Source organism: Coturnix japonica, chromosome 2 (genome assembly GCF_054131305.1).
Source record: "Coturnix japonica strain WE chromosome 2, WE-NBRP24, whole genome shotgun sequence".
Classification (NCBI taxonomy): Eukaryota; Metazoa; Chordata; class Aves; order Galliformes; family Phasianidae; genus Coturnix; species Coturnix japonica.
In genome coordinates, this window is record NC_140664.1 from 120,843,463 (window position 1) to 120,868,327 (window position 24,865).

Genomic DNA, 24,865 nt, shown 5'->3' on the forward strand with positions numbered 1-24,865 from the left:
ATCCCCCTGCTGCTTAAGAATACGAAATGAGACTGATGTGAGCAGCAACATCAAGCTTGCAAGTATGTTTGAAACACAGATTTGTTTACATGACTACTTCTGAAAATGTAGGTTGTTTTCTGACAGACTGAAGGAAAATAAAACTTGACTCGGTAGGAAGCGGAAGGCAAGGGAAGGAGCACAAAGAAAAGGAAGAATGTTTCTTACCGAGAACCATCCGAATTTCGTTTCCTATACACAAAGTTTTACACGTCCACATATACTTTTATTACATAGATTCAGAAGCCAAGCTTGCCATCCACTTGGAGGACAAGTGTCTTTATGTCTATGTACAAAAATATCTTCAAATTCAAACAGAAATGGTCACCGAGGTTCTTGCTGTCTGCCTCGCCAACAGGTTGAAAGGCAGACCCAGCACAGCTCCATTGCCACAGATCCCTGGCCATACTCCATCTCCAGCATTTGCCCATACATTCATGCCAGTTTGAGAAAGAAAAGTATGAAATGGCAAGAAAAGGGTGATTAATTCTGAAAACGACTTAATGATGGTTTTGCAGCAACTGCAATGACTGAATACCAGTATATTCATTACAAGGTCCCTAACGACTGAATGAGGCAGGAATTAAGAGCTTAGAGTCCGACTCTCACATAGTGTGGGTTTACTACCCAGCCTTCACCTGGACAACACGCCATCTTGGACCCTGTGCTTTTCTCTGTACTCCTTTTGCCCAACAGAAGTATCTTCCCTATCCTGTGGATAGAGGGTAAGCTGACAAAGCAACAAGTGTTCCTTCTGTTTCAAAGATAGGCCCTTTTATTAACGAAATCTTTTTTTTTCCTTCACTCAAAATGCAGTAAGAGAAACTTAAGAGACACAGCTGACCAATAGAAAGTGATATCCCTTCTGACAAACACACACATCTCCTCCAAAGCCTCTGGACTGTCCAAAGTTATTTTGGATTTTAAGATTTGGACTAAACAAGGCAAAAATGACAGACCAGAAAGTAAGCCTTCAAACTGATGTCATGTACTATTTATGGTCAGCCCCCAGATCTACAAAAGCTCTTTCTCAATGGATTATTCAGAATCCAACCTTATTAACTGCTGATCCGTGTAACAGTAGACAGAATGGCATAAAGTAACAGAAGCGATGAAATTTCTGCCTATCAGCATCATGGTCAGGAAATACTGCTCTACATTCACTCTTCCAATAATTCAGTACGCAGTTTATTCACCACAGTTTTCTAAGGCACAGGCATGCGTGAACTGAGGAAATATCACCTGAGAAGGAGTCTGGCACAACGTTAGATGTATGAATTTGAGCTTTGATGTTTCCCACCATGCAGCTAAGCTGGAGATAAGGGAAGAAGACAGCACTTAATCGTTCTGAGCAGCCAACTGATGCGATACTCCTAAGACTTGAATGCATCAGATATTAAAAAGCATCTTTGTTTATGTGCAATCATCCATGGTAAACAGATTCTCCATTGCTCTGACCAAATCTACTCAGCTATTATTTATTTATGAGTTTGATCTTGAGAGCTTATGCATACTCTTTTATTTTTTTCTTCACCACAGAAAAATTTCTTAAAGTTCAGACTGCCCACTTAAATTATGCATTAAGGGGGTATAAACATATTCCCTTGCACAAGGAAAAACCATTACCTTCCTAGAACATCACCAAAACAACAGCTCCACTCTGTTACCCAGCCCTCACCTCTCGAGGCCCAAAGATGTTTCTGTGCACAAGGTTAACGTGTGACATGACACAACTGAGTAAATCAACTTAGCAGACATCTCCAGAAAAGGGACTGAAGGAATCTCTCCGCAACAGCAGTAAAACGTGCTTTAAAAGAGTAGAATTAATGAAAGATTAACTACATACAGGTAAAATTACTAATTAAAACAAGATCTCCGGCAAGATTCTGACTACAGCTAAGGAGTGCCAAGAGTAGGTAACTATCCATATCTGATCTAAAGAGGGAAGTCCTTATCTAATCAAATGTCTGGAAAAGCAAAGAGTGTTCAACATGATCTTTTGTACCAGGTTCTCTTCCTTCAACAACTGAGTTTTAGAAGTGCTTTTACCGACTTAATATTCCAAAGCTGGCTGCAATTATAACGAAATAGCTTGCAGCAATATGAAAATCCCATTAGAAGCTCTTGCTCCCACTGCTTTGGGCTGCTTAAAGCAAGTGTATTTTTTAATTTTCACACAGACTGCTTACAACAATATTTACATCGAGTGAGTCTAGTGCCATAATTCCCCTCTAAGAAGTTTTAACTAGCAATACACTCAAGAATGAAATAACTGTTCTGGTAAGAACAAAGGAAATCTGATCTTCTGAAGAAAATGAGTCTAATCATATTAAAGTTTTAACAGTGGGGGGGGGTGGAAGAAGTAACAGAGGTAACACTTCCCCCACACAGGCACCCCTCAAAACAACAAAAATACAGCTCTGGTTTCAAACATCTGTGTTTCTGGCTCCTGTAAATCATACATCATGAACCCAGAGACTGCCTGAAACTTAAGTTATTTACCACGAGCCTGACTGGAGCACCAGATGCTGAAATGAGTGGAGCTGCAAGAATACTCTGGATACTTACAGTAAAGCTACAAGAACAAGTATATTGCTGTGATCACAGTATCTGTCAACATTATTACCACAAGTAGCTTTTTAAACTACTGTAATATTTGTCCAGGTCAGCATGCCACTCAGCAGGTTTCCAAACTTGCCAGGAGCACAATTTACAGCAAAGCAAAGAGCAACTCCTGCTGTCTGGAGCCGATGCCAGCCATTCTGCAAACACAATGTGGGGCCAGACCTGTCCATTGCCCAGCAGCATGTTCCCACCTTCCTGCCTCGCCCTGTAGCCCAGCAGTCCTGTCCCCAGGGCTCCCAAACCCATTCATTTCCCTAGTATCGCCCGCCCAGCTCAAACATAAACAAGGTGCTGCCACAACACTCTCAGCAGACCTTCCTGTCACCCCGCAGCCATGGTACTCCGGCCTCTCAAGATAGCAGAGGGCTACGCAGGGACAGAGTAGAGTGGGATAAGAAATGAAGCCGCCTTATCTTTCAGCAGACTCCCTAAACTAGGAGATATCAGTGCAAGAGTGTAATAACTAAGGAAAGCTTAGTTACTAAGGGTAATTGTCTGGAGAAAGGTGGAACTGCTCTAGCAGACTGACAGCTGAGTGAGGAACCAGGCAGCGCCAGGCACTAGTTACGCCAAAGTGTGTACTTATAGCATGCTGATAAAAATTACTCCAACAGAATGCGATGTTAAGTGCCCAGTACTGCCCTCTGCTTTTCTTCAGCCTGTAAACTGGCCAATGTGCATCACTGCTTCCCAAGCCATTAGGGACAGGCTGAGAGCAGAGCAGAGCAGACTTGGGCACTAACCCATACATTATACTGCAAGCAGCAGAAGAACCAGTGGGAGCAACGCATCACGGTGCACATTGCCTTACGCTGTGGATGAAGCTGTTCAAATCCCTTGCCAGGTACAAACCAAAGCAGCTGTGGCAGCCAACCACCCGTCTGGCCAGAGATGGAGATGGTTGTGGCTGAGAGCATCTTGGAGCATTTGCAAGTGCAGGTCCAATGCTGCCAACATTTGCTGTTCAGAGCTCTAAGGCAGTTTTTTCCATTGTATTTTGGGCAGATTAGTTTAAGAAATTATTTATACTTTTTCTCTGAGCAATGAGGCAGCACATTTTCAACAGCCATCTTCAAGCAGTAACTTCTACAACAGCTCACTTGCTGCATGTTGTGCCCTACATTTCATGCGTAGATCTACAGCGCATTTAATCCTGCATCAACTGGCACTGTTGCCACAAAGCCTCCATTCTCATTCACCAGTTCCTCTGAACCCAACAATGAAGACAACAGGTTTGCACAACCCCCTGTGAATTGAGCTTGGGAAGCAATCCAGGTGAAAGCAGAACTGGTAAGTACACAAGTCTTCAGCGGGTCATTTCCTCCATGTGATTTACCACACAGCTACACAAATGCCAGTGAGAGAGAAAAGAGACAAAGGTGAGAGCAACAATACAGCCTAACCCAGAATAAATCAACCCTTGGGAACACAAAACTAATTAAATCTGTGGGAAAACCAACACGGAGACAAGCCCAAACAACTCTGTAACTCTCCCGTTTCCAAACCCTTCTTTAAGCTTATTTACCCCAGGGAGGAAAACACTTGACTCATAAATGTAACACTACAAAGAGAAATGTTTTAGAAATTTAAATAGAGTATTAAGACTTGAATTAGCTGTTGTCTGAGAAATGCATGATAACCCATCCAGGTCACCCAAGGGTGTGCACTCATTTAGCAGAAGCTACATGGTACGCACCCAGTGGCTCTGAGGCTGACAGTAACACTGTCCTGATGAAACTTCCAGTGATGGTATCTAGGGGAGGATCCACTGAGCTAAAGAGCAGTGTAAACAGGGCTCCCTGGACCACACAACCAGAAGATGCTGCAGCATGGTTCATTTGACTAGATGTGCTCGCTCTTAGTAACAGGAACTATGCTCAGCACCATTAGCCAAACAGATCAGATATGGGTGTCTGTAAGCAACACAGATGACCATATGAGATGAAGGTATCTACACAATGAAGGATGCACTCTAACCTAGGTGACAACTGCACATCCTCTGCATGGGAAGAGTTATACACAAACAACATGTAAGCACAGACTTGGAGGTGAGATGCTTGGATCTTTACCTTTGACTTTGCACAACTGTCTGACACACATGGTGCAGAACAAAAGAGCTGGACAAAACTGCTGATAGATTCCCACCCAGAAGCAGCAGCAGCCTAAATACAGCCACTATCATAACTGTTATTGTTATTTTATAAATCAAGGAAGCCTTACAACATCACTTGAGAAACTCTTGTTGCCATATGGGTATGTATCAGTGCTCCCAAAGGATGAAAGATAACTTTTTTTTCCAATAATGACAATCACATAGGTAAGATGAAATAAGACAGAATACCCAACAATGCTGTCACCTCTAGTAACCACTCAAAAAATAAAGGCCCCCATCTATCATGTTTTTTGTCTGATTATTTTTGTTCTGCTTTGTTTTAAGCAAAGCATGACTACCTTACATCTATACCGCTTATTTACCTCAGCATCAGACTGTCAAAACAAATGCCTCTTCATTGTGCAGCCTCACTCACAACTATCACACAGCACAACAGTTGTCAGAACTTTTGCAGGTAGGACTTCATGAAAAAACTCAAAGCATTCTGCACTTCATGGGACTCAGCCCCATCACTGCCCCTTGCCAGAAGGATGCTGCTACTTCCTTCCCTCCCCCCCTCAGCTTCCCCATGCCCGCTTCCTCCCTGCTGCTCTGTGGCTCCTCAGATCCTGCTTCCCAGAGGGAACATGCTGAGGGTGGCCCCTGTAGAGTAATCTCATGTCCAACGGGGCTTATGGGATCCCTTGCAAACGCTAAATGCTTTTGCCTCCGTGACTGAAAAGATCCAGTGCAGCAGCAGAGCAGTTTTCCACTGGTGCACATCTAGGCTCCTACTCATAGTGACAGGAAGCCTTTCCCCCCCGGCACACAAGGCATACAGATAACGAGTAAGGACAGGATTTCACTTTGCTACACTTCCATGGTATGGTACAGTGACAGCCCACGGAGCTGCAAAAACTTGGAGTAGAAACAATTAAAAGATCTTCAGTGTTAGATTTCCAGAGGGAGATTTGTGCCCTGCCTGCAAAGAGACTATTTCTACCTAAAACACACTTTATATTAACAGCAGCTCTGTTTAAACATACCCAATCCCCCATGCAGTTCTGCATGGGAACCAAATTTACAGACTATACTTTACAGAAGTGAAATTTTACTACAGATCCTCTCCAAATTCACTGCTCTTCAAATAAACAAAATGATGAAATGGGCACATCTGAACCAGAACATTTTGCATGACTTGACTCAAAACACTGGCATTTCACATGGAATGAGAAACGGGGCTTTATGCAGAATATATTTAAATACAACTTTCAAGGTCTCAGACTTGCTGTATGTCAAATAGGATTCTCTGTTAATATTTAAAAGTGAAAGATTAAATGCATTTACTAAAAGCAACAAGAAATGACAGTATGTTCACGTATATCTTTCTAGTTTCTAGTAAAACTAAAGATGTGTTCACAGAAAGCATGTGTATCAGACTTATTACCCATTCACAACAAGCCAGCTACTACATTAGCTGAAAACTTAATGTAAACCAGCTTATAGGAAAATGTTCCTGGAATTTCTGAAGCAGAAAACCCACTCGGTATTTTCCTCTCTTTGGTATTTCCTAAACCAAAATGGTTTAGGTATGTATGATAGGTTCCAAAAAAGTATTGTTCCAGGTAGGTTGGTTTGACTGTCTACTCTGACAAGTTTCTGCGAGGGAAAAAGAATTACCCCCCCAAAAAAGGTACATTAATGTAAAATGTTTAGCATTACTTGCTGTTCTAGGAAGTATAACTCTTGTCTTCCTCTTTTGTGTTGCCTGACAGGTATATGGTAAAACCAACAAGAGCTGTGGGCAGAACAACAACACCCAGTTCTGACAAAAGCTGTTGTTCTCAGATCCAAGGGCAGAACCAGCCTACACTGGCAGAAGTACCCACACCATCACCAATAGCAGGGGCTCCATGGGCATTAGGAAGGCTGTGTCCATGTTGACAGTGGAAGGTGTGTCTGAGTAGCAATATTTTGGATAAACACTGAGTGTCCTCCAAGTCTCCCAGGTGATCCAGTAGCTGCTAATGACTGCTGTGTTTAAGGAAGCATATCCATTACTTTGTCAGAGAGTATAATTTTGCCTTTAAGGAACCACTAATGGTTATTTTCATTGCATTGTATTTCATCTTCTCTTTTGCTAGCGCCTTGGTAAACAACTTCATAGAGAACGCTATCACACCAAGGTGATACCCAAGGAAATGAAGGCACTAAAGCAGCTTGTAGCAATGGTCTCTACAACCCCAAGCCATGCACCAAGTATCCCTGCCATGCACTTTGTTCTCAGTTCTCTGCGGGCAGTAATGCTGCCTGTATGTATGTAGTCACTCTCCATTCATGGAAGCAAGCAACTTGCAGAGGCAGTAGGCACTGACACCACTGACACTCTTAACCCGCAAAGCACCAAACACTGAAGATTTCTCAAGTTTTCCAACAAACATAAAAGCTCAGTTAGCCTTCCATCCCCACACATATATGAAGATATTCAGTTTTGCAAAATAATCGGGCATATAGTCAAGTGGCATTTCATTGCTACTGTAGAGCAGGGACTGCTATCTGAGACCATTCACCTGCCAGATGTCGGCACTGCAGCAGTCCTTAAAAATGCCACGGACCAGGTTCTGGTCACATACAATAAGAGGAGTCAGTATGAGGTTCAACAAAAGAGAACCAAAAACACAGAGAGGGAGAGAGGGAAGGAGGGAACAGGATACTTTAGGCTGTGTGTTAGGTAACACCTGGCAACCAGCTCATCTCAAGGCACAGGCAGATAAGTGACTACAGGGAAGCAGCATGCGAGTTTGCCATCCCCTGACAAGCATATCCATGGTGCTCTGAGCCATACACAAGGTTAGCTGAACCACTTTACTGCATGGTATGGCAGACTATAAGGTATGAACACCCCCCAGAAAGGCTGCAATTTTACACCACTCACACACAGAGGTGATTGCTCATTTGTCCCAGCTCTACACATGCCATTTACAGGCACTAGTAGTTTAAGCATGAGAAAAAAACTTACATATATTTCTCCTGATCTGATAACTGATAAAACCAACCAATACATCCCCTTCACAATACTACTTAGCACTAAGCAAACAGTTTGCTCCTCCACTAAAATAAAGCAACATCTTCCAAACTGCTTTACAGCAATTTACTTCCCACCCTGATGGGTCCATTTGTGGTCTCAATGAAACAGACGTTTGCATGTGAAGGACATTAGTAATTCAGAGCTGACTGAGAAGACACAGCTCAGCAGTGCAAGGTGAAAAAGAAGATGACTTTATTTCTGCATCACCTAAACTTTATCACCATAGCCAAAACTGGAAGCTCAGCATAACAGTCTTAAAAAGAAGCCAAGAGTGTGAGGGTCTCCTTGCAGCTGTTACTGAGCTGTCCAGAAAAGCAGCCTTCATAAAATGTCCAGCTGAAGCATTGTGAAATCAGCTTTCACAATGTTCAAGTCATGTAATGGCTGACTGCAGGCGGGCAAAACCAAACAGTAGCACTCAAGCATCAATTTCCCCATTGTCCAAGCACACAGAGGGAGAAGGTAGCACACTCTAAGCAGTGACAGCTGAACCTCTATTCATCACCACACTTGGAAAAAAAACATTTGCTCTACCTTATCCCATGGCTACAAAGGTGGGCCAGCCTGGGCCTATGCATCTACTGGGAGAACAGTCCTTGAACTGGATGCTATCTATTACTCAAATGCTTTATTGAAAATCTTCTTAGGTTAGAATAACTAAGAAAACACAAAGACTAACAAAGACAAATTGAAACCAATACCTACCACATCAGAGAAGAACCATGCAGCACTTCTGCACTACAACACAGCACACAGTATTCCTTTAAAAAGATATTCCCTAGAATCTATGAATGATACATCATCACCTACTGCAAAGTAAAGTTGAAAAACAACAAAACAATTTACCCCCCTCTCCAATTACACTGGTTTTGCTTCAGTTCTGCCTGTGTCAGCATTACCCCCACATGCAACTCTTGAATTCCTGCCTTGCCAGGGTTCCCGACGTTGGAAAGCATCTGTTCATATGAAGAGATGAGCAGTTTGTCTGCACTCAGGAAAACGACCAACTAACCATAATGCAGCTTGAAGGGTGCCATGGGGTTCTTTGCATTTGTTTGTTTGTTTGTTCATGGTTTGGTTTGTTTTTTTGCTGTTGTTTGCATCTAAAATTAATATTTCTATATATCCATTTTAGCATATGTTCAAACCACTTTCAGCTTTGGAACACATGATAGAACAACTACGACAAACACAATTTAGACCTCACATGAAACACTGATCAGGGCACAGGCACCTGAGAGCAGACAGAGAGAGGTCTTATCACTGCTTAGATGGATCCTCATGGAATCCTAACAACTTCACTCTCAAGGTGCTAAATTTCAACAATGACAATAAAGAACAACTTATCTGCACGTACTTTACTATATACATTAAGAAAAAAAAGTGTTCTTTCACTTGCAGAAACTTACAGGTTACCTCTGTGACCTTCAGAGGTCGCAATGTATCTGCATAATGAACTAAATAATGCAATAGCCTGCCAAACTCATTCAATTTTCTAAATAGATACTAAGTGCGCAGCTTAATTACCAGTACTTTCCATATTCACAAGTTATATAATAGGTCTGCCCAAGCAGATTTTCAGGCTGGAACTGCCTGAATGTAAAGCTAAGAGCAGCAAGAAAAATACCAAATGCATCCTTAACCAGAACAGCAGCCACAACAGCTCCAAGTTCAGCGCACTATGTGGCCTGTTGACATGGAAAATCTTAACTGGGTCTCTTCTAACTGATCCCATCACAAGGAGGGCTGTACCCCAATCTCTTGTAATCTGCCCAATATTAAATGTTGGGGTTGAAGCAATTAGTCCACAATGGCATCCTCTGGTTTTCTCACCTCCACCTTAACTCTGATCCCTCCGTATTCTAGTCTTTTCCCAGACACAAGTGGTAGGAAAGAGCACCCACTGCATCCCTCCCTAAACTTTGGCAACAGTGCCCTTCACCTGGAGCTGCAATTATCACCACAGTGCTAAAAGGGCAGGGCAGAAAAACAGTTGGTTTAAGCTGTATAAGCATTTATCACTCACTCTGCTGAGCACACAAACAAGGAATGCGACTGGCACTACAACCCCATCCCCCAGATGTTCGCACCTTATGACTACGCAAACTACAGTTCCTCATCTCACTCTTTTTTTTCTTAAAGACCCATAATAAGGAGCTGGTAATTAATTATCACAGCTGAACAGAACACACTTCAGCACCCGATCAGATCGATGTAACCATTATAAACATGCACATCCAAAGCTTATAATGGGAATTTGGAAAATAATCCTACCCGTGAAAAACCCAAATGTTCTTACACTGGAGATAAAATTAGACCATTCCACCCAGATATAAATGCTCTGAGCTCACTGACATTGCTGCTATTACTTAAATAATCAACCATCAGTTCTGATGGGGATGTAGCAGCTCTAAAGACAAGCCTTTCCACATACAACGAATTGAGCTTGACAGTAGAAGACAGGATCTGCAGGGCAGCTGAAAGGCACTAATTTTGCTTATACTTTACCATTCTGCCTATGAATACAGAACACTTCCCACATGATACAGAGATTACTGTGCAACTTGATCTCTAAAGAGCCAGCATCAAGGGATGCGCAGTTGTGTTTCTCCCTGGCATTACTGTCACTAAAACACTGTCCTGAGTCTAACAGCCCTTGAATCACAGTTCAGCACTTCTTATTCTGTAAGTACCAATGTCCTTAAAGAATGGATGAATAGAATATCAGACTGCTAAGAGTGGTAGGTTTAGCTATAAGATATCATTACCTTCTGAATATTGTATGTAAGAACACTGATCCACCTACATCTTACCTCACATACCACAAAATACAGCTGTGTAAGAATTGAAGAAGGCTACTAAAAGCACGCACCTTTTCTCGTTGCAGATATTACTCACTGGTTCTTAACGACACGTAGGACAGACAAGCTTAGAGGGCAGAGGACACAAGCACAATTCACACGATGTCCTTCCTTCCCAAAACAGTGAGAAGAAAGCTGCTAACCCACAGCCACAAAGGCTAAGCTTCCACCCCAGATGACAGCTGTGCCTAAAGGACAACACAAGCCAGGAGGCTCACGCTGACCATGCTGGAGATGTTTCCCTCAGCACTGCTGAGTACCATTAGACACATTTTCAGCCTTCTGTCATAACTGCGGTCCTGGTGGGCACGGTGCTGGAGTTGGTCCCCTGATTGAGATCTCCCACCATAAGAGGTGGACGTGGGCACGGAGCAGCATCGCCCCATCCCAACACGGGCTGCAGGGCACTGGGCAGGTGCACCTTGCCGTGAGGGCACACGGTGCCCAACATACCTGCACGGATCGGGGCAGAGCAGAGCACCGGGGCTCCAGCCGGGCCCAGGATGGCCGCAAGTTCCTCAGGGCCGGGGGAGCCACGCCTGGGGGGGCTCGGGAGCTGCCGCCGGGTTTCTCCTCGCGCCCCAGCGAGGCCGGAGGGGCTGCGAGCGCCAGGGCTCGCCCTGCCCGCCGCCCAGGCCCGCAGGCAGCCCACCGCTCCGAACAAAAGGCCCGGCCGAGGCTCGGAGACGTCCCGCCAGCCCGGGGGTCGAGCCCGCAGCCCCAGGCCCGTCGCCGCCGCTGCCCCTCACGGTGGCGGCGGGCACGGCGGGATGGCTGCCGGGGGAGACGGACGCGGCGCAACAGCTCCGGCAGCGCCGGGGAGGGGGCGGCACAAAGAGGCCGGCGGCAGCTCCTGCCCCGCCGCTAACAAAGCTCCCGGCCCGGGGGTCGCTGCCATCGCGACGGGGCCGGGGCTGCGGGCAGGGGCGGCCGCGCCCCACGGCCGGAGGGGCCCAGAGGGCTCCACCACCGCCGCCCCCCCCCCCCCGATCCCGGCCCCCCGAGCCGACCGCCCGCACGACGCAGCCCCCCGGGGCCGCGGCACAAAGCGGGCCGGTCCCGCCGCCTCCCTCCCCGCACCGACCTTGAGCCGCCTCGGGCGCCCCTAAGGTTTTGGTCACCGCCTTCCACACGTTGCAGCCCAGCAGGCAGAGGAGAAGCGCCGCCGACCTGCTCATTTCCACCCGCCGCCGCCAGCCGCCGCCAGGGAGGGAAGCGCCGCCGGAGCCGCTGCCCGGAGGAGGAGGAGGAGGAGGAGAAAGAGCCGCATCAGGGGCCGGGCCGCTCCGCGCCTCCCTCCATGTTGCCGCGCGCTGCCCCTCCTGCTTTCTCCGCCCGCCGCATTGTCGCCCCGCCGCGGCTCCGCGGCCCGCGCTGTCCCCCCCGGGCCGGGCAGGAGGGTGGAGAGCTGGGAGGGCCCCGCTCCGTGCCGGGCGCGATTATTTCATTTTATTTTTCCTCCTCCTTTTTTCCGACCCCCTCCTTCTCTCCCTCCCGCCGGGGTAGCCGTGCTCCGCCGCCCGCTCCTTAACCCTTCGCGCAGCCCCGCGCCCCGCCGCGCGGCCCGGCCCCGCAGCGCCCCCTGCCGGTCACACCCCGCTCCTCCCGCCTTGGGCCGCGCTCCCCCCCCGCTGCCGGCTGCCCCCACAGCGCCGGCCCCGCACCTCTACAGCACAACACCCGCGGGGCTGCCCGCCCTGCCGCCAGGTGCTGCCCGCTCACCTGCACCAGGGGGGGCGGCTCTGGCCGCGCTGCGCCGCCTTGTTCCCTCAGCAGCTGCAAAATGGCCTCCGCGGCGGCACGGCCCCCCGCCGCAGCCCGGCAGGGGACGAGGCAGCGTGATGGCTCACGGGGGCTCTCGGGACCCGCGGCCTGAACGCCTGTTGCGGATGGAGAGAGCTTCTTAAAACACACAAACACGACGGCAGTAGGAGACCCGCCGAAAATGAACGTATCTACTGTTGGTGCTCTCAAAATTGATCAAAAAACCGTAAAAAAAGAAAGGCTATTGCAAAGGGGGGGAGAGAAAGGAAGGGCGAGTAGCTGCATAGCCACTGCAGCCACTGCTGAGGTCACAGTTCTGCTCCCGTTGGGCCACAGCCTCACAGAGCCCTGGGGATGCAGCCCTGGGGATCAGTGCTGTCCTTCTGAGCCTCCCTCACCGGTTTGCATTGCACCATCCCTCTGAGCATCCTTCTCCAGGAGACAGAATGTAGTGCCACAGCACTCAGTTCTCTCTCCCTGACTCTGCTGAGCATATTGCTTCCTTGGGGAGCCAGGGCAGAGCTCCTCATGTTTCCTCACCCCTGTCAGGGACAGCTATTCTGGACGGGCTTTACACAGCTGTGCAAACCAAAGCCTTGGCGCCCTGGCTCACAGCTTTCCCATGATCTGGTCCTAGTGCTTCAGTTTGCCTGTATGGCTAAATTCTTCATACCCTCACAGGAGCATCTTGTGGCTTCAGGTTTTACTTGTAGCAGAATTCTAACTTTAAATAAAATCTTCCATAAAAATATGCTGTTTATTTATTTGTAGAAAACAATGCAGACATATACTGCTCCAGTATAACCAGAGTAGCTACACCACAACCAGTTCCTTTTCTGAATGCTGTGGAACTCGTCTCTCAGACGTGACTGAGCTGACTTTGCAGTGCTCAGATATATTCTGTTTTGTTTAAGAGAAACTCCAATTGATCATAATGTATTTTACCCTAATTTTATTGTTAAGCTGTTCAAATACATCATCTTAGATTTGAGAACTATTGTGTAGACATTGCAATTCTTTCTTTTTGTTTTTGTTTGTTTTTTTCCTTACCATAATTTGAAAGATTTATGAATAAAACTTGTCCCTATGAGAAAAGTAGGTACTGAAAGGCAATTCTACTCAAAGAAAGGAGCAATGACCACATACAGGTCATCTGATCTAATTCCAATTTATCGTAAAACAAAGACTTGAATATCATAATCTCACATCCGGACTGAACAGTTACAAGCATGGTTTCAATAGCCCAGAGGATTTATAGCAGAAACTGGATGAAAGCTCGGGGACTATTAGTTACTGTGACATGTTCCTTCATAGAGAAGGAACTTTGGCTATATGGTAAAAAGTTGTACCCGATCTACCATCTTTAGACACCCATGGAGTTAAATTAGCAAAAATAAGATGAGCTCCTAGTTTGAGAGTTATGCATAAGATTATGTTTGTCCCTGAGGAAAGCTAGACCAATTTGTTACAGTGAACTAATAGTTCTGCTGTTGTCATAGTAAACAGATAGTACGGCCCTTTGCAACATCAGTGGTTGACTTCCAAACAAAAATGACTATTAGTGCTATTAATAAACCCAAAATCACCTCAAAGAGGGTGTTATTCCACAAAAAACTACCATCCTTTGTCTCTAAGTTTACCATTTCAATATATTACTATGGCTGCACATTGAAAATAAATAAACAGTATAGGAGTGCTTTCCCAGTTCTGATCAGTATGTCTGGTTAGTTGTAGCAATGAAAACAGCTTTTAAGTATTACATTAAAAAGCTTCACTTTCTGCAGAGCAGAACTTAGAGACATTCAAGTTATTGCAAGAGAAAGTTGAAGGAGGATGGGAAGTACTTCTATGAAGTATTCTATAAAGCTGGATGTTTATTATTGGGGTTCATTCATGTTTTGATAAGAATTTTGCCATCAGATGTTGGCATTGAATACTTATCAACATAATAGAATCATAGAATCACCCAGGTTGGAAAGACCTTGAAGATCATCAAGTCCAACCGCAGCCTAACCATAGTACCCTAACTCTAAAAACCCTCTGCTAAATCATATCCCTGATCACCACATCCAAATGGCTCTTAAACATATCCAGGGTTGGCTGATGATCAGGGCTGGAAAAAAGATGGGTTATTGCACCAAGAAATAGCATATTGCACTGAGTTTTCTCCAGAATTTACATCTATGAAAACAAACAGCTCTTTACATAGGGCTTGAATAGGAAACAAAAGGTCTGTTTCAAGATTCAGTTTTGGCTGCATTTTTTCACTTGGCCCATTATGCAGTGAATTTACGTTTCAAGAAAAGGAAGTTTCCTATTTGGTAGTACAAGTGTACGAAAGGTTAACTTTGTTTTTCAGTCCTTGCCATCTTCCTGCAAAGAAGAAAGACAACTTGAAGCCACTTACCAAGGCACTTTCCCCTCTCTTGTGGCTGTAAGTTGAGAACTACCACTCATTGGAATTGAAGAACTCATTGGAATTCTAGACTGCTTTTTCCTTACTGTGTTGCAGTTTTCTGCCTGACTTGAGTAAGCTACAAAAGTTGGACCAGAGCAGGTTCATATTGGCTACTAAGAAAAATTTATTCCCGAGAGAGTGATGATGCACTGCAACAGGCTTCCCAGGGAGGTGGTAGTCTCCTTCCCTGAAGTTTTCAAGGAAACCATAGATGTGGCACTGACAGACAAGCATTTATTCAGAGGTCGCTTATTTTTAAACAACGTATAAGTTAATTTCTAGATTATGATATTACAATATCCAATTTAACGATAATGTATCAGAGGGTGGGAAAAAAAAACAAACAAACAACAGTGGTTTTCATCATATTCTCTTAAGTAATTTGACCTACTGAGATGAGATGCAGATACCTGATCCTAATTAGGCTTTGCAGATTTTAAAAACAAAACATTCAGAACCACATACTGCCTATGTTAGCTCTCTTTATTGGAGCCTAAATGCACTTATAGACTATGCTGTGCTCACAGGACTTGTCTCTTTCCTAAATAAGTTAAATTTATATGTATATATATATACAAAATTATATGGTAGCACTCTCATAAATGCACCCAGTGCATGTCATGAAACAGACCTGGTCTACTTCTTCCAGATCTTGAGACTGTCCTTCCACCCTTTTTTCAGTGAGTACTGAAGTGTCTAATACTGACATACTGGTAATGCCACTGATCTCTGAATGAATACTTTCTCTGGTAAACATGGGATAGCTCATGTCTTCAAGCTCAGTTCAACCCCTCTTCATACTTAAGCAAATATCTGTTATGCTCCAGTTTTGTCTTTATGTCATTATTTACTTAGGATATTTGAGCTCTAGCACAGGTGATGCAGTGGGGTGGGATGGCCAGACCTATTCCTATCCTGTGCTGGAGAAGAAAATTTCCCCTTCCTGCAGCATTGTGCATTCCTCCAGTCCAATCTGAGGCTACACATTATGCATTTTCACATTGTACAAACAAACATTTCTAAATAGTTGACCATTCAAATCTTTCGTACTAACATACTCGAATGATTTCCTATTGCTGAGGCTGTCAGTGCCAGGCATCAGAGGACAGAGAAACTCAAAGGCTGCCTTGGAGCATCTGCTTTGCTTTGAGGCAAGGCTTAGAATTAACATTTTCAGTGTTCTGTGGTGAGTAGTTTCAGAGATGTTTTGGTATGGCATGTTGAATACGCTTACAACAACACCAAAGTGATTAGTTACTGTCTCTTCTCTCCCACATCTTCTAGCACATTTTTGTATTTCAGGTGGCAGTGTCTGAGCAACACCCAGACAGCCATTGACAAATCCATGCTGTATTAACAGTTACATATTTCCCATATACAGAGTAAGTTCAGTGATCCAAAAGCTGCCAATACTTGTCATAAAGGCTATCCAGCCTTTCTTGTTGGTAGAACCAGTCTGTGCATTTGAGAATGGCTTTGAAGTACTCTTATCATTTCTAGCAGAGTTGTTATTTACCAGCATGCAAGTTACTTTACATATGCAAGATCTCACGAAACAAATGTTAAAAATAAATAAGTGAACATCTGAATACAAAGCCCTGAAAATTACTTTGCAGTGCTCCTGATAGGTGGAGCCAGATACTGATTACTCATCATTTTCACATGGACCTTCTAGGAGATACCTCGTCTTGGATCTGTCAGAGAGATAAACAAAATTTTCCAGCCTGGACAAGAATATCTTCTTATCCTTACTGCAGATATGGGGGTGGTGTTTTACTTGCACCCATGCTGAGTGTGGATATAACAACATAATGCTATCTTTGGCATAGATATCTTTTACCCCAAAGATCTCAGACCATTCCCATATTGACATACATGTGCTGTGCTATTTATATGGAAGTCAGCGAGTACCTATGTGTGCTATAAGGTGAAGAAATGTTTGCCTAAGCAAGACCCAACTGCACATTGTGAAGTCAGTGCAAAATACATCCCCATACCTGACTGCACAGTAAATTCCTCAATGGTCAACAGGATGCGGTCCAGCTCAAACCTTTAGTAAGCTTTAAAACCAAACCTGAAGTATCTGAAAGGAGCTTAGATCTAGCTCCTCACACTGAGCCATGTGTTGCTTCCAGCCTTCTCCCCATGTAAGGCTGGTGGTGCAGCTCCATGGAAGGTGAGGGGACGCTCACAGCCAGCCAGGTGCAGCTCTGCCCTGGAGCCATTCAGATGCCCTATCCTTCCCAGAGGCAGTTCCTTCTGTTCCCTTGCAGTTCAACAAAAATAAAGTGCAAGGGTCTGTCCTAATGGCCTTGAGATGTCATTAAGAAGTTATATACAGATCTTAGTATTTGGAAGAGCAATGAAATCATTTTAGAAAACAATAAAAGAATCTGGCAAACATTGCTTGCAAAAGCCATAATTTTGAGAAAGATTTAAGAAAACAACCCTGATTTTCACATAGTTCTCCACACAGTTGTGTCAGTCACCTCTTTTCTGTGGCTTCCCTCCCTCCCATCTGCCTGTCAGCTCTACTTTCAGCCCTCCTTTCGCTCAGGACACAGATTCAGACACATTAGTATTCATTTTTCTTCTCTGATTTCTTTTTTTTCTTGCTTTAACTGTGTATTTTCAAGCACATAAGTTTTGCAGTTGAGAACTATGAACTTCTCTTTTCCTTTACCATATTTAAAACCTGCTTACTGTTCCCTCACCCGGAATTCTAAACACAGAACTTCCTTTATTCCTGCATTTTCTTTTTTCATATCAGCTTTATCTCATGCACGTATCCCAGGATATCTTTCTAAAAACCACCCTTTACTAGCCATGCCATGCTCCTGTTCTAGCAGCCAAACTCAATCTCAATCTTAATTACAACTTCCCCCAATCACACCCACCTTTCAGCTCCAGCTTCTTCCCTTCTTCAATCAAAGCTAAGGAATATTCCTTTTGACAGAGCCAACTTCACTGCTTATCTCTACTTTGTGCCAGCACATCTGCTGACTCAAACAGCAAACCCTACATCCAATTATTTCTTTCTACATAAGTATTAGAGATATGTTTTTTAAAGTTACAGCTCAGGTTTTATTGTAAATGTAATTATGATGCAGCAGCAGTTTAAAAATAATTTATAGTTATCAGTAATTTACAAAGGTGGAGAATTACGCTACAACATTGGAACCTCCAAAATATATACCCTCCCAGGTTTTATCTGAGCTTGATGTTAAAAATATTTCAGCTAGTCCTTTCACCACATCATACCACCATTAGCATCAGTCCTTACTAAAATTAATTTCTGGAATATCTCATTTTTATCAACCTGTTATAAACAAAATATTGAGGCAGTTATTGGTACTATTTTTCTCAGATGATCGCTCTGCTGCAGCTGATTGCCACACATCCCATCAAGGCCGAGCAATCTCTGAGACAGCCACAGCTGTGCCAGCAAATGTACCTACTTCCTCAGCTCCCCAGGGCCCAGCTTTAAATTAGCTGCTGCTAAGCAGTGCTCCTCCTACAGCAATTAATGTGATATGCACTGGAAGTTTGGGGGTTTTTTTCCTTCTGTCACCGCATGGGCATGAATACACTCATGCTCTTGTTATAAATGCCAAACTCACACACAGTTTGTTACTAAGTTGTCTTATGTGATGTATATGGATTAAATTCTAAAATATTAGTATATGGAAGCTGCTTGGTTTTTACACGTGTTTTTGCTTATATGTGATCTCAGTGGTTTACTTGCTGCTATTCTGATTCTCACAATTGCATCTGTCCTAGAGCTTACTGTCCTCGGAAGCACCTTCTTGTATCTGCCCTTTCCTTGTTCTGCTATCTCATTATTTCAGAAGTAATCAGAGCCCAACCCATCACCTTTTTGCTGCTCCCCACACCCTGTGGAAATAGAAGCAAAGTCCTGCTGAGACTCCAACTGCACCCGTTCTCAGCACATGGCACAAAGGGAGGAAACGACAAAAAGGAGAGAAAAGGCATGAAGCAAAGTGAGGGTACAGGAATAATATCAGAAACCTGCTGGAAGAGAATGACTGAGGGGCTGATGTAAGCATTCTCTTTGGTGAAGGGAAGGAGACAACATCTCTTGTAAGCTAGGTGCAGCTTAGAAGTCAATTACTATACAGGCAAATATTTATACATCTGTGCTGGGACTTCTCCAGGTCAGGCTTTGCATATCTTCCCCTATATTTCCCTGCATGCCTATTAGAAATGTACAAAATTCTGTACTCTTCTTTCTTTTCCATTTTTTTTTTCCCTGTATTTGCCCAGAGAATGTAGATATGGCTGAGCAGTCTGCTCATTTGAACTGCAATACCTTGCACAGTAAGCTGGAGGTATACTTGATGTACAGTAGATCACACTGACTGAAGCACTGCTACAGAACCCATCACTGACTGCTAATTACACCTGGCATCTGTCCTGTTGCTTACAAATGTACCAGAGCTGAATGTTTGCTATTACTTCTATTATATGACAATGAATAGATAGGAGAACGGCTACTGCTTCAGTTGCTCTTCCCATTCTTCTTTCTGAAGGCTCTGTCTGAAACAGATGCCACCACAAATTTCCAAGAAGGGGAGCGTGACTGAGAGATGGAGCATCTGCAGGTGATTCCACCTGAATTACTCAACTGGAAAAGACTGAGCTTAAGCAGCATGCATGATAAGAGTGTGAAATGGGAAACACTGAAATGATGTGCAGGACTCTATTTAATTTGTCTCATGGATAAATAAGACAGTCTGTCATAGTTCTTCCTAAATACAACTGGCGGGGAGGGAGATTTTGCAGAAAAACTTTGCAAGACTTTGCAAGGCTCGCAAATGTCAGGTGGTGGGGCTGAAGCACTGCTAGACTGCTTTTGTGTTGGGGTTTCAGAACACTTTAGAGTGCCCTGGGCAGGGCTGCTTCTGCATAAGGAGAAGCACACAGCTGCCTGTGGAAGGAGAGTCCTGGGAACAACAAACTCCTGGCTTTCCCAGCCCCTTCCTCTCAGCCCTGCTTGCAGCCTGACACACCGTATGCCTGCTCTGGTTGGGGTTTACTCATCTTAATCTTGCACCAAATCCTGTGCTACTTCCTGAGGAGCATTCACAGCCCCTCACTGAGCACTCCTACACCCCTGGCCGCTCCATGAACTTCCTCCAGCTTAAAGTATGCTTTCAGTAAAGGGGGATAAAAAGTGTTATTATCAGCCTCTGCATCCAACACAGAGAAAATCTATTGAAGGCAAACAGTGTGTGACCATGTGTTGAGAAGTCAGGGTAGAGACTAAAGAGAAAAAAACTTTTTTTCTTCATCTTCTCCCAGAGAGAAGAAATATGGGAATATGGAATAATCTCTATAAATAATAATACTCATATATTATCTCAAGGATGCTGCAAAATAAGGTAATCTGCTTCTTTACTTTCTCCATACACTGCAAAAGAAAGAAGATGGGAACAGGGAAACTGTAATAAATTCATTCTTTGACAGAAATGACATAGCCACCGAACGGGTGATAGGATGTGTGTGCCATGACAACTGAGATGGAGAATATTTCTGCTGTCAGGGGAAAACTTTCTGCCAACTAAAAAACATCTGTTTCAGTGTTCTATTTCAGGATAAACCCTGTACAAGGTGGTCACTCACGTGTATCTTATACTGCTGTCATTTTATTTACTTTGAGGAAAATTAAGAAAAAAACAAGAGGTTTTAGCCCAAGGAAAACAGACAAGCCCCCACCATGATTGCCTTCATACAGAGTGCAAAGGACCTCAGTATGTGCACTGCCGTGCAGTGCTCTCAGAAATGTTTATACAAATCATCTGCATTAAAATGAAGGACTTGGGATGATCATAACTTATGTAAATACTACTGAAATGTTAACCACAGAAAATTGGAACTGTTTAAATGTTAGGCTTGTCCTTGTACACATGCACACATGTTGGATATGCACTGGTTACTGAAAATGGAAACCCTATAGTGCCGACATGGAATTTGTACAGTTAAATTATGCTTTTCTTGTATTTTGTCTCCATGAAAAGCAGAATACTGGCCTTTTTTAATTCTTATGTATGTAATGTTAATATGTATGTTTATCAAGATGCATAAATAGATTTATGTACATAGAAATCTATCTGTGAATGCCACTGGTAGGCCTATGTGCACATATATTAACATATTAATATAAGAGAAGTGTTAACTTAGTAAAAGGCTTTCATTCCGTGTTCACTTTAACATCTGCAGAGCTGGTATCAGTTTTAAAAGAACGGCTGTATTATATAATGGTGCATAAACATTATGTGTTCAGAAAAAAATAAAAGTACATGGGTAAAATTTTATAGCTCACGTTCTTACTTTTCAGCCTCTGAGGAATGCGTCAGAACAGTGTCATGACCTTAGAGGCAAAGCGTGGGGATGACTGGAGTACAGCTGACGAACCCTGCTGGGATTATCAGCATCACCTCCCTGCTATTGCTCTTGAGACAACTCTGAGAGCACAAGGAGGAAATCAGTAGGGGCTGGAGGAAAGGATGAGACTGACAAAGATGAATTCTAGGGGCTGGGAAAATTGAAAAGGTGTCTGCGGGGAGTTCTGGCTATAGAAAGGCTGGGAAAAGGCAATCCATGGTCCCTGATTAACCCTGATGGAACAGGATTTTTTAAAGAAACTTCATTTTTCTTAGGTTGTGAGTGTCATCTAGAAGAGAGAGCATTTGTCTTGTATGAGTTATGTGGTGTTTGTTCACTGTATTCCTCCTGGAGCTTAGGGAACAATATGAGAGCTCTCCCATGGCCAGCAGACACCTGTAAAATTCCTGACTGCAAAGACAAAGCAGCCCACCGAATGATAGGTCTGCTTTCTTGTTCAGTGGAAGTAAGTGGTTATTATCATGTTATTTATTGTATCTCCAACCTGACCAATTCTACGATTCTATCTACAGTATCAGAGATGTTCCTGGCACTCTGAGAAGTAAGTAAAAGATGAGTGGCTGAACAAACACCTCTTGTCTGAGTGCAACGATATAGCAAAGTGATACACAGCAGTAACAAAGGCTTGTAAAGAACATAGCGACTCATTATCTTGCATTGCTCTATTAACACAGGCAAGAGAAGGTGGGTGCACTGAAGAGATGGCCCTATGGAGCACTTTTCGCAAGGCATCAGGACTGTTCTGAGCTATTGCAGTGCACACATTCCAATACCGAACCAGCTCTGTGCTTTGACCTGATAGTTTTATGGACCCCTTGGCAGAGGTGTGGATGCTGCACTAATTACTGAGTGACAACTGATCACGCCCAGCAGAATTCCTGTTAATCCTGTCTATCACTTTCACTCAACTCCAGCTCACTTAACTTAATCTTCATCTACTTGGTTTAAAGCAGTATCAGACCAAAAGAATTCAAGATCATGAGCAGATCTGGCACATCGCAGTTTTTGCTGTCACGTCATTAAGATTTCCAGTATAAAAGTTCTGTTTGCTACAGATGCAGGCAAAGGAATTCTTTGTAGCCTCTTCAGAAATAGAATCACTGCTCATACAAAGAATATGGACAGCAACAAAGAAAACCCTTTTAAATTAAGAAATTTGTCATCGATTCAGCCTTACAGCAACTATGAAAATACCTTGCTATTTTTCATTTATATCCCCCATGATTCTACTACGTTTTAGACTCTTGTATTTGTCTATTTTCCTATAGATATTTTCCTATGCTTTCCAGGCATATTCCACCTTGACAAGCTCTGGCTCTGCAGTCTCTCCAGTTCATCTTATCGTGAGAATGAGAACTTCTGCAACCACAGAGAGCTCGAAGCGGCTCGGCAGTGCAGCCGGCGGCCGGCAGGTGGTGGTGGTGCATCGCCCCGAGGCCTTTAACATGCTTGGATGGAGATGATAAGGGTTTTAACGTATCTCATCATTAAGAAATGAGAAATGTTACAAGTCTGCCTCTTTTGAATTGTGTAGAAATTGTATTTTTTCCCCCTCCATATACAAATCAAAATGAAAGAAGCAAGAAGAAATATTATAAATGATACATCATGCAATGGCAACCCTGCTGTTTCCCACCTTACTCCCCCTTTCACACTGCTGTTGTCACAGTAGCATGTGTTTCAAGGTGAAGAAGGGAGTGAAGGAGCTGGTCTCAGTGGTCTCAGCCTCCATCTCCCAGGCAGGTGTGTGGTAACCCTGCCAGTGACAGGGTGCTGGAAGCGAGTGCTCTTTAAAGCCTCTTCCAAACCAAACCATTCTATGATTCTATGACAAACCATGTTGAGATGGGACCCCTACTGAGAATGGAAGAAGTGAATCCTGTTCCGGGATGATGAGTGCGCCTTTGAGCAGTACTGCTGCTGAAGCTTTATAACAGGAACTTTGATGGGAGAAATATGCTGAAAGAAATATCTAAAATGGCTTAGACATGGGACAATACTTTTTCAGTTACTTGGTCACACTGGCAAAAAGAGAAAGATGAAGGTGCTGACAGATCATGTGCATGAACAATCAAAGCTAAGATAGTAATTTAATTTGGGCTGAGTGTAAAGCCTATTATGGAGGTAAAACCAGGTGTAAGTCAAAGCTGAATCAGTACTTGAGAGCAGGATGAGGGAATCGATCCTGTTTCCTTTTGTCAGTGCCAGAAGAAGAAACTAATATTAGAGAGGAGAATTGAAAGGGGGAGACTTGGCTGAAAGCATCTTCTCATAGCGTCTGTTCCTGTTGAGAAGTTTTGGTTTGGGTGCTGCCTTCACCCAGTAACAGAACTGCATTAAGGAGGGGATGAGTCTTTTCCTTATCTCAAAAACACTAGCAAAGGCTGGGCAGTGAGACAAAGAAAAACGTGCCCTGAGGCTAGCAGAACAGAATCAAGAAATGACCCTTTAGAATTTTCCCACTACATCTGATTATAGTTTTTTTTTCTTCCTTTTCCTCCCTCTCAACTTCTCTATAATTTTTCTATCACCTAGGAAATACAGGAAATGCTTGCTTAAAGATGTAATATATAGGGCAATTCCCACGCTGCCCCTTTTGGATTTGAAAGCTGGTAAGAATTTATAGCTCACTAAGTTCAACTTGATTCTTTGACATTTCTGAGGGCAATGGCTATCTAAATGCATCCTTATACTTTCTATGAGGAGCTGCTGTTGCAAACAAAAATCTGTCCCCATGGGCAATGATGTCACCTTTATGACTGAATACAATGAATGGAAAACCATAAAAAGATATTTTATGAACAGTTCCTCCTTTATTATGTCATGCAAAACTCTGTATAGCTTCAAAAGGAAAAAAGAAAGGAAACAGTGAGAAATTTCAATAACTTGTTTAATGATAACTTTAAATACTAAAAAAGGAATACAATAAAATAGAAAAGCATTTCAAAAACAAACCTCTGCTCAGAAATAGTTCATTTTGTGCTATGGAGATATCAGTGTAAAAACATTACCCATGTTAGAAAAAAGTCTTAAGATAAATGAATATCTTACAGAAAAATCAAATTACAGGTTGTACTGCAAGGCTCAGTCATTAGTGAAGTTATTTAACATAGACGTTCCACCATGCGTTATAATTAACATGATTAGTTAATCACAGATTTGACAGTTCTTCCTTGATTAATGTATATTGTTCTTATAGGCTGGTTGTTTTCAATTAGTGTCATGAACTCTTGGCAAACTGAGCCTGGAACCTCCATATGGAGGGACAAGATTTTCAGTGGAAATGGAATTTCTAACCCTTCAAAGACTTGAGAAAATTTACCCTCCAAAATTAAGACTTCTCTGGTAATTGGATGGAGCAAATCCTCCTATAAGGACTGTGAAGTTCATGAATGCTGCATATATTTGATATAGTCTGACCATCAGCTCTCACACCTATCCATGCAACATGAAATCTCCCTAGTTTTCTTTGGCAGATGTGTCACAAAGGATTCAGGGAAAGGTAGTACCTA

General features: G+C 43.6%; 1 protein-coding gene across 5 annotated transcripts in view; it reads right to left on the reverse strand.

The window, feature by feature from the left end:
- The window catches only part of FAM171A1 (family with sequence similarity 171 member A1), an 81,536-nt gene extending 68,588 nt beyond the window's left edge, over positions 1 to 12,948 (reverse strand). For 2 of the 5 annotated variants that reach the window (XM_015853417.3, XM_032443083.2), the window contains exon 1: positions 11,790 to 11,951. In XM_015853417.3, coding sequence (XP_015708903.2) covers positions 11,790 to 11,883 — 94 coding nt within the window. In that variant the 5' untranslated portion in view covers positions 11,884 to 11,951. Of the gene's footprint in view, positions 1 to 11,789; positions 11,952 to 12,427 lie in introns of those variants that run through there. The other 3 variants (XM_085540648.1, XM_085540649.1, XM_085540647.1) reach the window with 3 other exon arrangements.
- Between the last annotated feature and the right edge of the window lie 11,917 nt (positions 12,949 to 24,865).